We start from the raw sequence: 17,178 nt of genomic DNA, 5'->3' as shown, positions 1-17,178 counted from the left end.
AAGATTTCCACAATTGCACTTGCTATGGTTTGCATATGCCTCCCCAAATTCAAATGGTGAAACTTACCCCAATGAATGTTATAGGAAAGGAAGTCTATTGGAAGGTATTTAGGTCATGAGGGCAGCACCTTATAAATGGATTACTGTTACTAAAGAGCCTGACAGAATCAGGAAATCAGTTAGTTTTGCCCTTTCTATCACTTAAGGACACACCGTATTTCTTATTCTGCCCTCCTTCCCCATGGGGACAAAATTCAGTGAGTGAACTGCTTTGGAAGCAGAATTCAGGTGTTCACCAGACTTTGAATCTACCAAACCTTGGCATTGCACTCCCAACACCTATAACTGTTCTTTATATTTTGCTATAGCAACACACGTGGAATAAGTCATTGTTTAAGGGTTTCCAGCCTTTAATTCAATACCTATAGCTTATCTTGTACTATGTTCTGAGATGGATTGAATAGTAGGTCCTCACAGAGGAATATCAAATCACATTAGAAATATGCATGAAAAGAAGTTGGGGGGAATCTACCTACACTAAATATTTGACATAAGATTTCAATACAGGAATTTTAGGGAGACATTGTTGTAAGGTAAATAAATGATCAGAGAAGGAAGACACATTTTGAAGGATCAAGAGTTTGTGTAAGTGAATCGCTACTATGCAAGAGTAAGTAACAACAGAAGTTCTCTTTCCCTCGGTGAGGATTAGGACCTCATTGCTTTCCTCGCCTCCCCTCCCCTCCCCCCATCTCCAGCCCTTATTCGAGAAGCAAGTGAGAAGACCTCATGCTGTTATAATACTTCATGGACTACTTTAAAGGTTAACACCCTCCACACAAACACGGTATGAAACTAGGCCCAAAGCCAGTGCCTCCGTTCGTGATCCCACCTGGGATTCTGGGCGATCTCTTATTTCCTGCGTGAAACACTTACCCCGCTGCGGGGCGGCTCGCACCACTCCCGGGCTTTCTGGGGAGCTCTCGGCACAGCGCGCAGCCCAGGTCTCGGAAACTGCTCCAAGCTTCTCCGGTCCTCGGCGCTGGCCGCTCCTTTGTTTCGAAGACAAAGAGGGCGGATGTAGAGTTGAGAGGTTGCCCCGCCTTCTGCACGTAGTTTTCAATTCCGTCCGGTGTTTGAAGTAACTCAAACCGCTACAGAAATGTCTATTTTTTTCCTGCTTATAGTGCCGGCCAAGCGATGTCCGGGTTCAGCAAAGGGGGAAAGGCTCCCGGGAATGCGGGAACTAAGCGACACCGCAGAGCCCGGCCAGGAAGGCGAGCAGGGCTTCACCAAGCCCGTCACAGAGCCACCAGACTGCCGCGGCTGAAGCCAGCGTATGGCGCGGGTCATCTCTGAAGGAATTAACTGGGTGCTGACGGAGTGCTTGAAAAATCTAGTCTGCGACCACCCACATCAAGTTCTTCAAACGCAAGGCTGCGAGGCATGGGGTCACTGCGCCCCAGCGGCAAGGACAGACTGGGATTCGGAGGCTGAGGCTCTTTCTCAGGGACGCACGTTGTTGAGCTCTGGATCTGATTAAAATGTCGGGGGAGAACTGGAGAGGGGATATGCATAAAACTGCTCCGACTTAGCAGTTCTTGAAACAAAGAGCAGATGACAACTGTCCCCAAACGACTTGGTCATCATTGAAAACCTAATGCAGACACAAACGTGTAGTGAGGGTGAGTCCAAGTAACTTACAGTATCTTGAATAGATGGGAAAGTTACTCTGGTGTCTGAGGTCCTGTCTGAGTAGGAACTGTAAGGCCTAGACAAAATATCAATACAATCTAAATAATTTTGGTAGCCAGAAGTCAGTGGAGCTAGGATACTTTGAGTCGTTATTTAAAACCTACCCATGGCCTTGCTTAAATTATTGAGCTTGAATAGAACTGTTTTACTTTCCCACACCTAGGGAGTTAAAATCAGTCCCTCGCAGCCACAGCCAACTATTAACAATGTTATTCCCTAGCAGCTGTTCTAAGAAAATGCCAAGGACTTAGACTCTAGGAAGCATATCTCTAACTCCCTTTTTGCGGTAAACTCCCCAGCTTCAGCCAATCAGCAGGCGGTGGAGAAGGCCTCAAGGTCCAGCTGCTTCTTCAGGCAGCAAGATAACGGCTGGACAGCCCTGCAGGATGGCATGTATGTCATGAGGTCCCGGACCATAGAGCTAATGACGGCCCCCCATGAGCCAGCCCACCACCTTTTCCAGACTTGTTCCCCCACCAGCTGCACCAACCAGCTTTTGAAATTGTTTTATTTTCCCGCGGCTTGATGTAATTTGCTGTATGATACTATGATGCATGAAACGCCCCTGGCACCCCTATAAAAACGCTACTAAATAGAAGGGCGGGGCTCTCAATCCTGATCCACTGCTTCAGTGAAGGTTGTGAGTCCAGGCTCCATCTTGCAATAAAGACTCGAGTGCTTTCATCGGAATCAGCTCCTTGGTGGTCTTTGGGTCCCCTGAAATCTGGTCTTATCAGAACAAGGTCTGTTTTTGCTCAGCCTATACCCCAAACATGTCTTTTAAGATTTGTGCAAGGTTAGGGACCACAGATTTTGAAGAAACGAACCTATCTGCTGGCGTCAGAATTTTAACAGGGACTCTCAATTCTTTTTCTAAAAATGGGGCTATTTTGTGATTAGTCTAAGCCTCATACACCCACTCAGCTTTCAATGCTCCTTCCCTAGTGTAGGCCCATATAGTAAGGGCAGTGAATAGCGTCATCCCCTTGAGATGGAATTCCTTTACAATTGTGAATATAAGGTTAAGGAGTTCCCTTTTAAAATAATTCCAGGCTTGGGCAGTTACGAGACCATCCCCCTTATCTACCAATTGACAGCAGCCATTAATCATACCCTATGATGAGGCATACTCCCCATGAAAAGGGGACATGCTAGTTCATTTTTTTACCTGCTTACCTGCATGGTTTCTAGCAAGGTGTAACATTCTAACAAGCTACCAGGAGTAAACACAAAGCGATTACAGCTTGCTTTTGGTGAAAATGTGGGTGGCTCTGAAAAGAGCCTTTTGTTCAACACCAAGCTAGAAAGTGCTCACTTGGAGCTGGTGTACTTGGTGACGGCCTTGGTGCCCTCGGACACGGCGTGCTTGGCCAGCTCCCCGGGCAGCAGCAGGCGCACGGCCGTCTGGATCTCCCGCGACGTGATGGTCGAGCGCTTGTTGTAGTGCGCCAGGCGAGACGCTTCGCCCGCGATGCGCTCGAAGATGTCGTTCACGAACGAGTTCATGATGCCCATGGCCTTGGACGAGATGCCGGTGTCCGGGTGGACCTGCTTCAGCACCTTGTACACGTACACCGAGTAGCTCTCCTTGCGGCTGCGCTTGCGCTTCTTGCCGTCCTTCTTCTGCGCCTTGGTCACCGCCTTCTTCGACCCCTTCTTGGGCGCGGGAGCGGACTTCGCTGGCTCAGGCATGGCGAAAGATCGCTGAGAACTAAACAACGGCTCTCCCAAGGCCCCGCTTTATCTACACGGCTTTATGCAAATTGAGAGTGGGAATAACCTTCTATGATTGGCCAGTAGTCTTGTGTGACGTCAACCGCCTAGAATATCCAATCAAAATACGGTTTCAGTAGAGACGGGTTCTATTGGTCTAAATCAACCGTGCAGACACACCAATCGCGGAGGTTTCTTTTCGCACCCAGCGCGGACTATAAAGGTACGTTTTCGCTCTCCTGCTCGAGACAGTCTAGAAACAGCAGTTGCGACTTCATTATGTCTGGACGTGGCAAGCAGGGAGGCAAAGCTCGCGCCAAGGCCAAGACTCGCTCTTCCCGAGCCGGCCTCCAGTTCCCCGTCGGCCGAGTCCACCGGCTGCTCCGCAAGGGCAACTATGCCGAGCGCGTCGGCGCCGGCGCCCCGGTTTACCTGGCGGCGGTGCTGGAGTACCTGACCGCCGAGATCCTGGAGCTGGCGGGAAACGCGGCCCGCGACAACAAGAAGACCCGCATCATCCCGCGCCACCTGCAGCTGGCCATCCGCAACGACGAGGAGCTCAACAAGCTGCTGGGCAAGGTTACCATTGCTCAGGGTGGTGTCCTGCCCAACATCCAGGCCGTGTTGCTGCCCAAGAAGACCGAGAGCCACCACAAGGCTAAGGGCAAATAGGAATCTTTAAAGACCTACTTAAAGCAAAAGGCTCTTTTCAGAGCCACCTACAGCTTTATGAAAAGAACTGCACTCTCGTTCCTATTTTGAGACACTGAGTGCAGTGTACTGTTGGATCGTAATGAGCCTGTTTTCCTCGCCGTTTCTTCAATATGGTACCTGGGATTTTTTTACAGGTGGGTAATGAAAATTTCCTCGCTTTAACAAATACGAGGGTGTGCGATCAACCTAACCAGAAACCTTGACATTTCTCACTAGTCATGGTAGCGTTCTCACAGTTCTGGCTGGTTCCATGAAGTCAGGTAGTAATTGGTTACTAAGTGCCTTTGATAAGGCAGTGGTCTACTTTCCAAGTTTATCAGATCCATAAAAAATGACGTCTAACTCCTTTGATTCATTATAATTCTACAAAACTGACTCGGCCATACTTGCTTGTAAAGGCTTACGTAGTGTGATTTTAAACAATGGCTTAATGGAATATACATCGTGTATAATGAATACCTTAATGTTCGTGTTTGATAACATACACAGGATTGATGTACTGAATTAGTGTACATTCTCATACTGAATTTCAGAGCTGGTGCAGACAAATAACGTCTGATTATATATTGAGGTAATAAATTTTAATAAAATGTTGGGATTCTCTTGGTTTTATTTTGTTCCAATATACTTTGTAGGAAAGGGTGGTGGTTTGTTTTGGCATTTATTTCCACGGAAAACCGCTATAACTTGAGGGAAGTAAAAGGCCTGAGGCCAAAAAAAAATTTTGGTGAACCACGTGCTTCATAGAATGCATAGAATGCACGTGGGGTGTGTTTGTCCAATGTATACAGCAGGCATGTACGGACAAAACACATTGAAACTTCTTCCCACTGCTAAGGCCGGTGCTTACACATTTTCTGGGGCTTTCATTGGTTTGCAACTACGTGGACCTGGCCTACTTTTGTCCAATCACCTTCAGGTTCTTATTATAAAGCGGCAGCCAGCCTTCTTTCAAACCCCAGTCAGAAAGCCATGGCTCGCACCAAGCAGACCGCTCGCAAGTCCACTGGCGGCAAGGCGCCCCGCAAGCAGCTGGCCACCAAGGCCGCTCGCAAGAGCGCGCCGGCCACCGGCGGCGTGAAGAAGCCCCACCGCTACCGGCCTGGCACCGTGGCGCTGCGCGAGATCCGCCGCTACCAGAAGTCGACGGAGCTGCTGATCCGCAAACTGCCGTTCCAGCGGCTGGTGCGTGAGATCGCGCAGGACTTCAAGACCGACTTGCGCTTCCAGAGCTCGGCGGTGATGGCCCTGCAGGAGGCGAGCGAGGCCTACCTGGTGGGTCTGTTTGAGGACACCAACCTGTGCGCCATCCACGCCAAGCGGGTGACCATCATGCCCAAGGACATCCAGCTGGCCCGCCGTATCCGTGGAGAGAGGGCCTGAACCCTCAGGATTCCCCACCCGTGTATTCCCTAAGGCTCTTTTCAGAGCCAACCACATCTTCTGAAAAGAGCTGATTCTCTACCACCAGGCACCTGTCCCACCTGTCTTAATCTCTTTATAGTTGTGAGACTCCCGCGTTAATAGTATTGTGGGCTTTTGTTCGGTTGACAAGAGCTGGGCCTGCCTACATCCCCCTCATTACTCCTGATTTCAACTTTGTACTATGCATCTTCAATGGGAATGGAAGACTACCCTGACGTTTTCCATGTAGCTCACTCGTGGCTGGCCTAATCTAAAGGATAGCCATTCCGAAGACCTTTTTTTTTTTTAGGGAAAGGAATTTGTTAGGATATAAGGTAAGGCACTACAGCATACTAATCCATTCTACCTATATCCAAAATGACTGGGGAAGGTTATCACACTTTGAAGGAAGGATAAAATGTCTCAGGTGCTTGTCTAAGCGTCAGTTTCCACAGATTGCTTGTCTGGCTAAATGAAAGCGCCCTCCCCATTTTATCACTAGAATTTACAGAATTATGGCATTTATTTGCTTCCTTAAGTGTGTCTCCTAAAACTCAAGTTCGTGAAGGAAGTTTTTACTTTAATACTTAGTGATATAGTAGTAGCTGTTTTTGTATGTGAGGACAAGTAATAGGGCAGTTATGTTGGGTGATCTCAGGACAATACTGTAGGTATAATAGGTTTTCTTAAATGCCTTTGTCTTCCAAGAATCCCAGACTTTCCTTGACAGATTTACCAATATTTGTGTATGATTTTATTCCTCTTTAACCTGTCAGCTTATGAAACAAAGGAGAAAAGTCTGAATTTTTATTTTGTTGGTCCTGGGTCCTAGAAGTCAGTGCCAGAGCCCTATCCCTGTGCCTCTTCTTGCATAAGACTAGTGCTCTACAACTTTAGCCACTGTGCCACTTCTGGCTTTTTTGAGCAGTTTATCGGAGATAAGAGTTTCACGGTGATTTTTCTCCTGAGTATCAGCTGGGATTACAGGTATGAGCCACCAGCACCTAGTCAAAAGTCAGGATTTTTTTTTTTTTAAATTTGGCATTCCTGGGGTTTGCACCTAGGGCCCGGGAACTGTCCCTGGCTTCTTTTTTGCTCAAGGTTAGCACTCTGCCACTTGAGCCCGTAGCGCCACTTATGGCCTTTTCTATATATGTGGTGCTGAAAGAATTGAACCCAGGACTTCATGTATACAAGGCAAGCACTCTTGCCCGTAGGCCATATTCCCATCACCCAAAATCAGAATTTTTAATGCCCAAATTTTAAAAGTTTGAAGTTTTGGCTTGGAGATTTATGTATGCTGCTTAGTTATTGGAACTAATGTATTATGTACTTTTTTGTTTTGAAATTAGGTATGTCATTACTGCAATCATTACAATTTGTTCCTCCTGTGAGCTCCTATCAGAAATTTGCACCAATATAAATTCTGTGTAGAGGATCCCATTAGTTCACAAACTAGCATTCCTGTCTAAGAAATTTGTCTTCTTTGAGAAAGGAAAATATACTATTGGCAGGAAGCAAGGCCTCTCACAGCCAGTGAATATGGGTGTGCTGTCTGCTGACATGGGCTAGCTAAGACCCATTATTAAACTGACAAGGTATTCTTGAATGTACATTCCTACTTCTAGGCTGAGAATATAAGCCAATACTGTATAGGCTCACATAGGTATTTTAAGGTTGACATTGATCAATATTGACTTGCTGGATAAAACACCTCCTGGAGATATACAGCCAATATAGTTCTAAATATACAATTAACTTTCCACTTGTGATTACATAAAGTACTTATTCAGGGATAGTAATTATGTGTATATGTATATTTTCTCCAAAAATACTCTATGAGCTGAATTACAATAGTCTGGTAATCTATATAAAACTTATTGAACTTTGAGCTTTCATCTCCCCATATAAAATTTGAGCTTTGCTATGGAGATAGCACACAAAAATGAATACCCAATTCCAGATTCATTTGTCTCATCCTAGTGAATAGTGATACTGTTTACTGAGACAAGGAGACATAAGAAAGCAGACTTGTTAACAATAAAGTAGACTTGATAAAAAATGAAAAGCTTGTAATGTGTCTTGTTTTCTGGCTATCTACAAGCAGCCTAGGAGGTAAATGAGTATGTACAGCACTGAAAATGTGTCAGGAGGAACATAAAGATGTGAAAGTCAGTATACACAAAGAATTGTTCTCACAAGATGTGGTGGTTCATGTCTGTAGTCCCAGACATGAGGCTAAAAGATAAAAGTGAGAATTATGAGATTACGTAAGAGAATTATGAGAATACATAATCTCTTGTCTAAAAACAAAAATAATTAAAATAGTAGCCTGTATGTGGCTTCCAACTGTTCTCTTTTAACCTTTGCTTTATTACCAATATCAAAACTCATTTACCTTGCTCACACCAGAACTTTTGCTCATATCAGTCTTTGGTTATACACATTCCCTTCTGGATCAATTTCCATTTTCCTTTCATCTTGAAAACGTCATTTTTGCACAGTTATTACTTCGTTCCTGTGCTTCTATCTATTCCTACAGCATTGTTTTGCTTTTAGTTTAGTGTAATTTGCTTTTGTGTTTCTCCCAGGTCAGTACTTTTCCTTTTGAAACTGTCTTTGGTGTGTGAAGCCCAAGTCGGCCTGGTGGCACTTAAGATCCTCTAGCTTGTCTTACAAGTGTTGGGGTTACATGTTGGAGCTACAGTGCTTGGCCTTTAAGTTACTACTTCAGCAAAGGCGGGGACTTCAGCACAAACCCTTGTACATGCTAAGTAAGCTTTTCCACTGAACTATAACCCAGATCATGTTCTTCAGGAAAGGCAGTTTTATTTGTACTTGGATGCCCTGTATGTTTTTTAAAATCATGGCTTTAGGGATATTAAGTTTGAAGTTAATGTACATAAACCTCCTGAGATGGCAACACTGACAATGTCTCAGTTCTTTTCAAGATGCTCAATGGAGCATAGATCTACGTTTATACTATGAATACTTGGAGATTGAATCGCTAAGTACCGGGGCTTTAACCCAGGGTCTGGACACTGTCTTTTCTTTTTCACCAGGGCTGTGACTCTACCCACATGATACAGACCTCCACTTCTGCCTAGTTAATGTAGGTAAGTCTAAGGAACTACTCTGCTGGACCAGCTATGAACAACAATCCCGTTTCTAGATACACAAGCATTTTGGCCTTGGGGGATTGGCACTAAAACGCCTTTGCCCGAGGTAGCCTTTGAACATTTCCTGGTGGCGTCGAGCCCTTAGTGATCATGCAATTACAGTATCCAATCAACACATAGCCAAACTTGGCCTATGGTAAGCCATATACTTCCATACTTGGCACCATAACCGATCATTTTAAGGAATGACTGCTCCGAAGTACCGAACAAGTAGTGTCGCTTCTTTTAAGAGTTTGTAAGTGGCTCTGAAAAGAGCCTTTGTTATAGAAGAATCTTAAAATCCTCATTTCGCTTTGTGGTGGCTCTCGGTCTTCTTGGGCAGCAACACGGCCTGGATGTTGGGCAGGACACCACCCTGAGCAATGGTAACCTTGCCCAGCAGCTTGTTGAGCTCCTCGTCGTTGCGGATGGCCAGCTGCAGGTGGCGCGGGATGATGCGGGTCTTCTTGTTGTCGCGGGCCGCGTTTCCCGCCAGCTCCAGGATCTCGGCGGTCAGGTACTCCAGCACCGCCGCCAGGTAAACCGGGGCGCCGGCGCCGACGCGCTCGGCATAGTTGCCCTTGCGGAGCAGCCGGTGGACTCGGCCGACGGGGAACTGGAGGCCGGCTCGGGAAGAGCGAGTCTTGGCCTTGGCGCGAGCTTTGCCTCCCTGCTTGCCACGTCCAGACATAATGAAGTCGCAACTGCTGTTTCTAGACTGTCTCGAGCAGGAGAACGAAAACGTACCTTTATAGTCCGCGCTGGGTGCGAAAAGAGACCTCCGCGATTGGTGTGTCTGCACGGTTGATTTAGACCAATAGAACGCGTCTCTTCTGAAACTATATTTTGATTGGATATTCTAGGAGGTTGACGTCACACAAGACTACTGGCCAATCATAGGAGGTTATTCCCACTCTCAATTTGCATAAAGCCGTGTAGATAAAGCGGGGCCTTGGGAGAGCCGTTGTTTAGTTCTCAGCGATTTTTCGCCATGCCTGAGCCAGCGAAGTCCGCTCCCGCGCCCAAGAAGGGGTCGAAGAAGGCGGTGACCAAGGCGCAGAAGAAGGACGGCAAGAAGCGCAAGCGCAGCCGCAAGGAGAGCTACTCGGTGTACGTGTACAAGGTGCTGAAGCAGGTCCACCCGGACACCGGCATCTCGTCCAAGGCCATGGGCATCATGAACTCGTTCGTGAACGACATCTTCGAGCGCATCGCGGGCGAAGCGTCTCGCCTGGCGCACTACAACAAGCGCTCGACCATCACGTCGCGGGAGATCCAGACGGCCGTGCGCCTGCTGCTGCCCGGGGAGCTGGCCAAGCACGCCGTGTCCGAGGGCACCAAGGCCGTCACCAAGTACACCAGCTCCAAGTGAGCACTTTCTAGCTTGGTGTTGAACAAAAGGCTCTTTTCAGAGCCACTCAAACTTTCAAGGAAGTATGTTGTGGCACTTCATTCCTAAACTTCATTCAGGAGTCTCCGCGGGTTTTTTTTTAACGTTTTTGTAATTTTCGTGCCTCACTTCTTACTTGGCCTTTTTTTTTGTTTTCTAGTTGTAAAGCATACATACAGTCTGTTAACCTGTTCATGTACTGGCATTTTAATAAGAATTCTGGTTAATCACATGTATTCTGTCCTGTAGAAAGAGAATCTTACCTCCCATTGTGAAGCTCTAATTGAGGTGGAAAGTCTAGTACGGTACTCTGTCCAATTCTAGCTTCATTAACCAGGAAACTACGGTTCTAGTTAACTGGCAAGTTGCCAACATGAGGCAATGTTTTGGGAATTAGTTGGGAATTCTCATTTAACGTTACAGTCATTCCCGTGTTTCTGTTTTGTCTGGAAACTTAACCATTGTTTAATTTGAGCAAGAATTTAGAGGTGGCTCAGTGAGTTACAGAAACGGATTGCAGTTCCTATCAACTTGATGTTCAGAATCCATCCATAGTCTTCAAGTTGACTTCACTTGGGTCTATTCTGACAACTGGAAAGTTGGGGGCGAAGATTGAAGAAAAAAAATAAAAGAAAAAAGACAAGACGCGAAGATGGGGTAGGGGAGCTCTGCAGCCTCAGATTATAACTCAAGACTGCAGCCAGGTTTATCCTTAACATCTAGGTTATATGCAGTTTGAAAACCAGGAAATAGCATAGGCTTAAAATTCCAGAACACAAAAAGGCTTGGAGTTAGCAATACCCGACATAGCTAACTGGGTGAGGTTGGTTAACATAAGAATGGACCCCAGAGCAATACCTGATGGTAGCTAAAACAGGATGAGGTTGGTTTAACATAAGAATGGACTCATGGCAGACATAGTAAACCATTTCCGATTTTCCATTAAGCCATGTCCTTGCACGTCCTTGAAAACACAGCCAGAGGGCAGGAATAATTTAGCTACAAGTTTGGCTCCGGACCAAAAGTCATCTTAGAACACTACGTTGGAAAGCACTTAAAAAGAAAGGAGGCGAAAACTAAATGGAATGTGCCACCTAACAACATTAGAAACTTTGTTACCCAGGTTGGATCTGAAGTGTGGAAAAGTCCTTTAAATGTGACATTAAGGCTACACTTGAACTTTATGATCATGACGGTTCTACATGCCTTGAAAAGATATGAACTTTATCACGAGATGGCAGTTTCCACAGTTAGTGAAATTAATATTTGCGACTCTAACGTGGATCAACTGGGAGTATGTTGAAAGGTAGTGAGATCAGAGTTCAAATGATGGCAATACAAGACAGCAGTCTGGCTAGAAGTAAGGTGGGCAGAAAGGAAAGGAGGAGAAAGGAGAATTTAAGGGAGAAAGGAAGGCTGAATGTATAGGTCTTAGAGCAGATTCAGTGGAACATGGGAAGACAAATCTAGAATCTTTTATCTAGGTTTTAGCTTCTAAAACTCCATAGTCAAGTAAAGCTTTCCAATAGGTTGACTTGGAAGGAAAGAATGTACTCATTAATTCGACAAATGTTTCTCATTTACTATGAGGCCAGGAACTGTTCGAAAGTATTTTAATATTCCAGCAAGGAAAATATTAATGTAGCCATATTAAAGTATCAACTTTTTTTTTTTTTTTTGGCCAGTCCTGGGCCTTGGAATCAGGGCCTGAGCACTGTCCCTGGCCTCTTCTTGCTCAAGGCTAGCCTTCTGCCACCTAAGCCACAGCATCCCCTCTGGCTGTTTTCCATATATTTGATGCTGGGGAATGGAACTGTGAGCTTCACGTGTAGAAGGCAAGCACTCTTGCCACTAGGCCATACTCCCAGCCCCAAGTATCAATGTTTGACTGTTTTTGACCTATCGAGATTGTAGTTTTTGCATGCTGCAGGCAGAGTCCGTGACTATGAGTATCACTTGTTAGTGGAAGAAATAGAGGACAAGTTCCTTCTGAGATCACATGCTTTGAGAGCAGTTTTCCATTTCCCTGCAGTCCTTGGTAGGCTAGGACTCTTCACTGGTGTCTTCTTAGTTTCATAACTTTGATATCTCATACTTTCTATCTACTTACTATATTGTTTACGAGTTGAAAACATGAAACTTTAAGGAATATTTATTAAAATATAAGAAATGAAAACTGTTTATTAGTACTTCCTTTGAGCTAATAAATATAAGTAATGTAAATTCAAATGAGAATGTACAAAGTTAACAGGTAAGTCAACAGGTAAGTCAACATAAGGAATAGTTTTGTGGACAAATACTAAGATTCATGTTACCTATTTTTTTTCTGGTACTAGTAGGATATCACTAAATTTGTCTAACCAATTATCTTTATTAATCTTTACAGTATTAAGTGAAGCAAATGCTATTGTTTCCATCCTCTTTATGAAACTGATGAACTTATGAAAGAAGAGCAGAAGTAACTGCATTGAAGCTACAATTTAAATAAAAACTACTCTAATCTCTTAACTACTCTCCTTAGTAATTAACTACCTCAAAACACCAAAAAAAAAGAATTTAACAATTGTGTTAGTATGAGTTATACTTATTTTAGAATTGAAGGGATTTTACAATTCCTTATGTGGGAGGGAAAACTTGATTTCAGTAGAAAGAAGGGTTGAGTGTAGGTCTGTGACATAAACTGATAGTGGATATATTTTAGGAGGAAAAAGTAACTATTGAGATCTTAAAGTTTAAAGGCGTTCATAGTTCAGTGTAGGAGAGCTGTAGGGCAACCTAAGGAATAGTAAATGACTTTTAGGAAAGATGGGTGAATCCTGGGGACAAAGGGTGATAAAGTCTCTGCTGGGTTTGGCATTAATCTTAGGGCTTATGTCCAGTAATAGATAATCTACTTGGTGAGATTCCCACAGAAAGTATTTATGACAATCCAATGATTTCTAGATTATCTGTCTTTGGTCTTGTAAGACAAGGTCAGCAAAAGGCTTTTCTTGCATTTGCCCTCAATTCAAAGGCAAAACGCCATCTTTTGTGGTTGGCATTATGGAATTCTTCATCCTTATACATATCAGAAAATCAACTACTGTATAAAAAGATATTGCGACAGAAGTTATTTGAAGTGATTTATAGGATTTTTCAGTTTTTTCACTCTACATCTTTAGTTTTTGACAATCCATATAATTTGTCTTCTAAAATATTCTGACAACTGCTTTCTTGCACTATAGTTGTAGTACTACCTGGGAAATCACTCAAATCAAAAGATGGACTTTATTTGAGACTCGAATTGAAAATGGGGATACTTCAGGATAAATTGCCTAAATCTAGGACAAACTCTTTTGGATCCAATACTTTGCTAGAATGCCCTAGAACACACAAAACAGATGCTGCACTTTGACTAGTCTTGATCACAAATGGATCCAAAGTCAAATCAGACATAGGGTAAAGCATACAGAGATTCTGTAAGGAGAGCTTTGTTTGTTCAGAATAAATTATTTTCCCTAATTAGGAAAATTTACAACATATTATGAAATACCATAGCTTTGCTAAAATGTGTCAAAAATCATTATGAAAGCAGAAACAACTTCTAAATGTTTTCTTGAGGCAAATTTGTTAGATTTGCTGGGAGCCAAATTGATTCGATTGTAAAGACGGCACAATTTTAGGAGTTCCTAGTTTTCAAAGTGCTACTTCATCAGCTAGGAAAGAGAAATTTCAAAATGTGATTTACGACAGATTGCTGAGAATAGCAACAACTAAACGTCCATAAGGGGAAAATATGACAGAAATCACTTTTTTTAAAGCGCTGGAGAGAAGGGACGCAGATGAGAACGTAAGTCCGTGTAGAGAAGGGAGCCCCGGCTGTTCAGAAGTCCGTACACATTTTCTTAGGATGGGTGCTGCTGCCCAGGGAGGGGCCTTAGCAGCTAGCAGTTGCGCTCTCGGTGTGGCGAGCTCGCGCGTCCACGACATTCCCGCTTTGTCGCAAAGGGACTCCGTGCAGCCTTCCAGCACCGCGGCAGCCCAGCCCAGCCGGCAGGGAGGGGCGAAGCTCGCTCCCCTCCCCCCCACGCTCTCCTTTCCCGCCGGTTAGACTGGATTTTCCCGCCCCCTGGGGGCGGGACTGGACTTCCCGCCTCCTGCCCGCCTGTTCTCAGTTCGGTCCGCACAGGGCGTATAAAGGCATCTGGCCCGAGCCAGACGGCCCACAACGCGCTTCTTCCTTCTTCGCTTCATCTCTCTGAGCAATCATGTCTGGTCGCGGCAAGGGCGGTAAGGGTCTTGGCAAAGGCGGCGCCAAGCGCCACCGCAAGGTGCTGCGCGATAACATCCAGGGCATCACCAAGCCGGCCATCCGGCGCCTGGCCCGCCGCGGCGGAGTCAAGCGCATCTCGGGGCTGATCTACGAGGAGACTCGCGGCGTGCTGAAGGTGTTCCTGGAGAACGTGATCCGCGACGCCGTCACCTACACGGAGCACGCCAAGCGCAAGACCGTCACCGCCATGGACGTGGTCTACGCGCTCAAGCGCCAGGGCCGCACCCTCTACGGCTTTGGCGGCTAAGCCGGGCCGCTATCGCCTCCCACTCCTCATCACCCACAAAGGCCCTTCTCAGGGCCGCCACATCTTCCCCTGAGGAGCCCCAACACTCGGTTGTATACTTGTTTTATCTCGTTTCTGCTTCAATATTCTCTCGTTCCCCCAGGTTGTCATCAATCGATTCTTGATTAATCTCCGCAGCTTCATTACAATGAGTAGCTTTCAGTCGTCCCCTTTTCACTAACCAAGTCCTTACTGTAGTAACAACTTCGGAAGGCTAAAGTGTGACACGTTCACAGGACTCCGTGGATGTGACAGCAATACAGCCCAAGTGGATTTAGTGGTGAAATAGGGTCTTGGCAGACCTGCTATTGCCGTCCCAGACAACCCCAAAGCCCCAGATGGCTAAACTGACTTGGTTACCTTTGCGTAAAATTTTTCTAATCTCCAAAGAAGTACTCTCCCGGTAAGGTTAACTAAATGTTAACTCTAGTAATGAGCAACAGCTGTGGTCTGTATGTCTTTGGGACTTGCACAGATAAGCATTTATTGATTCCCGGTTATTTGACTGTTTCCAATCCGGTGGCTATTTGTAACCTCACTATCAATGAAATCTAGTGCCGCGGGGAGGAAAAAAAGTCAATCATAATTGCATTACTGTGCCATCTGCGTGCCTCCTTACCGTAAATGTCCTCTTTTTCTACCTACATTGAGCTACTGTTGAAACACTTAAAATGTTTCTCCAGCGTTTAAACTAGATCTGAGTCTTATGTCGTTGCAGAACGTGTTTGTAAGTGTATTTGGAGATTCCCGAGGACTTGGAGATGAAATTCCTACCGTACAGGAGGAATCAGGATGTTAAGCAGATGGGGGTGGGTGACACTTTAAGATGAAATGTACTCTTTACCTGATTTATGTAACTGTAAACCCTCTACATATCACCTTTAGAATAAAAAAAAAATTTAAGACAAGATACCAGTTAAAATGATCTAAAAAATAGGAACCAGGGCAAAGTACTTTAGAAGTGAAAGTAAACCAATTACACATGAAGGTATTGGGAATTGATATTAAGAATTGAAATCTGCATATGTTATGATGATGATGAAATCAGGTAGTTTCTTGAAGAGATGAATGTAAGTGTGGGAAAGGATATGGTTGTTGCTACTATGGGTTGAATTAGAGTTTTTTAAATGACAGTGTGGAGGAGGACTATCAGTTGTATTTGGAAATGTCCCCTGTTCTATTAAACTTTGTATGTAAAAGAAAGCAGAAAGCTGAATATCTAAAGTTTTGGAGAAAAACATAAGCTTGACATAATTGAAAGTCCATACTATACTGATGGTGTTTGAATTTCTGCTAGGTGAAATTTTCATGAGAGTGAGTGCAGATGGAGAAATAGGAAAATAATCTGCTCTGTATTACCCAACTAGGGAAGAAAGATGGGCTTGGAAAGATGTAGAGCTACTAGTAAGTTAAAACCAAGTTACTTATAAAGCACAGAGAAATTTTCCTGAAGCCTAAAGTGAGATCTTTTCATGCAACAACTTTTAGCTTGTTATAAATGAAATAAACCTAAAGGTTTTGCTTTATGTTTGTTCTTTCTTGATAGACAAAGTGTCTCCAATCTTAACTGCTCAAATGCTGGGATTGCAGGTGTGTTTCATTACACTACCTTAACCCATTCCATAGGGTTTTGTTTATTTTCGGGTTTGTGTGTGTGTGTGTGTGTGTGTGTGTGTGTGTGTTTTGGTGGATACAATACTGGATGAAGGAGACTGATCCCCACCCTTTTGCCCCAAGCACATATGGGCACCAGATAAAACCTCTGTTATATGGGAACCTGCTTTGAGGTGTAGGCAGGGCAGTTTATCTAAGCCCAGCTGTAACAACCCATTGTGGGCCCTAGGGAAAACTACCAACTTCAAAGACCTAGTGGTGCTTTCACGGATCTCTGCTTGCTTGCTCAGATCACTTATAAGCCTGGTCCCAAATTCACCCCCATGCACAACCCCCAATCCCTTGGGGAAGGTCTGTGCCCCTACTTGTTCCTTAATAAACAGGCCTTCCTTGCCTGTTGACGATTGAGTGCAGTCTATTCCTTTTCCTTTCTCCTCCATTTTCCTAACACCGGAATTTGAACTCAGGGCCAAGTGCTTGTTCAACTCAACCACTTAAGCCATGCCTCCAACCCTTTATTATTCTACATATAGGATCACACTTTTTTTTTTTCTGGAGCGACTACAGCCCTGTACTATTATGCTGATTATTGGTTGGTATGGGGTCCACCAAATTTTTTTGCTTGATCTTCGTGCCTCAAACTTTAGTATTCCTGATCTCCACATTTCAAATAGCTGGGATTACAGGCATCAAAACCTCTCAGGTTTTGATTTCAGTCTTTGGACAAAGGGAAAAATTTGCATTCCTTCATGGGTTGTGTAGCCTCTCAAAACAGCCACAAATGAGCCTAACATGGAATGATCCATCCTGTGTTATTTACTGTGCATTTGTT

The 17,178-nt window shown here is 44.6% G+C and overlaps 6 protein-coding genes across 6 annotated transcripts; 4 read left to right on the top strand and 2 right to left on the bottom strand.

Annotated features, from left to right (window-relative positions):
- Positions 1-3,066: 3,066 nt before the first annotated feature.
- LOC125352917 (histone H2B type 1-C/E/F/G/I) lies at positions 3,067-3,453 on the bottom strand. The gene has a single exon (XM_048348312.1). It carries the CDS (start codon positions 3,445-3,447, stop codon positions 3,067-3,069), a length of 381 nt encoding a protein of 126 aa, XP_048204269.1. The 5' UTR covers positions 3,448-3,453.
- A 278-nt stretch (positions 3,454-3,731) lies between these two features.
- On the top strand, positions 3,732-4,217 carry LOC125352899 (histone H2A type 1). Its single transcript, XM_048348294.1, has one exon. The coding sequence runs from the start codon at positions 3,748-3,750 to the stop codon at positions 4,138-4,140; it is 393 nt and encodes a 130-aa protein (XP_048204251.1). The 5' UTR covers positions 3,732-3,747; the 3' UTR covers positions 4,141-4,217.
- Positions 4,218-5,148: 931 nt separating this feature from the next.
- Positions 5,149-5,614, top strand: LOC125352893 (histone H3). Its single transcript, XM_048348288.1, has one exon. It carries the CDS (start codon positions 5,155-5,157, stop codon positions 5,563-5,565), a length of 411 nt encoding a protein of 136 aa, XP_048204245.1. The 5' UTR covers positions 5,149-5,154; the 3' UTR covers positions 5,566-5,614.
- A 3,425-nt stretch (positions 5,615-9,039) lies between these two features.
- LOC125352904 (histone H2A type 1-H) lies at positions 9,040-9,451 on the bottom strand. Its single transcript, XM_048348299.1, has one exon. The coding sequence runs from the start codon at positions 9,433-9,435 to the stop codon at positions 9,049-9,051; it is 387 nt and encodes a 128-aa protein (XP_048204256.1). The 5' UTR covers positions 9,436-9,451; the 3' UTR covers positions 9,040-9,048.
- A 277-nt stretch (positions 9,452-9,728) lies between these two features.
- On the top strand, positions 9,729-10,116 carry LOC125352918 (histone H2B type 1-C/E/F/G/I). Its single transcript, XM_048348313.1, has one exon. The coding sequence runs from the start codon at positions 9,736-9,738 to the stop codon at positions 10,114-10,116; it is 381 nt and encodes a 126-aa protein (XP_048204270.1). The 5' UTR covers positions 9,729-9,735.
- Positions 10,117-14,351: 4,235 nt separating this feature from the next.
- Positions 14,352-14,752, top strand: LOC125352924 (histone H4). The gene has a single exon (XM_048348317.1). The coding sequence runs from the start codon at positions 14,382-14,384 to the stop codon at positions 14,691-14,693; it is 312 nt and encodes a 103-aa protein (XP_048204274.1). The 5' UTR covers positions 14,352-14,381; the 3' UTR covers positions 14,694-14,752.
- Positions 14,753-17,178: the final 2,426 nt, after the last annotated feature.

This window comes from Perognathus longimembris, chromosome 6 (genome assembly GCF_023159225.1).
Source record: "Perognathus longimembris pacificus isolate PPM17 chromosome 6, ASM2315922v1, whole genome shotgun sequence".
NCBI lineage: Eukaryota > Metazoa > Chordata > Mammalia > Rodentia > Heteromyidae > Perognathus > Perognathus longimembris.
Note: the sequence above shows the minus strand (reverse complement) of the source record. Positions and strands in the feature narration are given on the sequence as shown.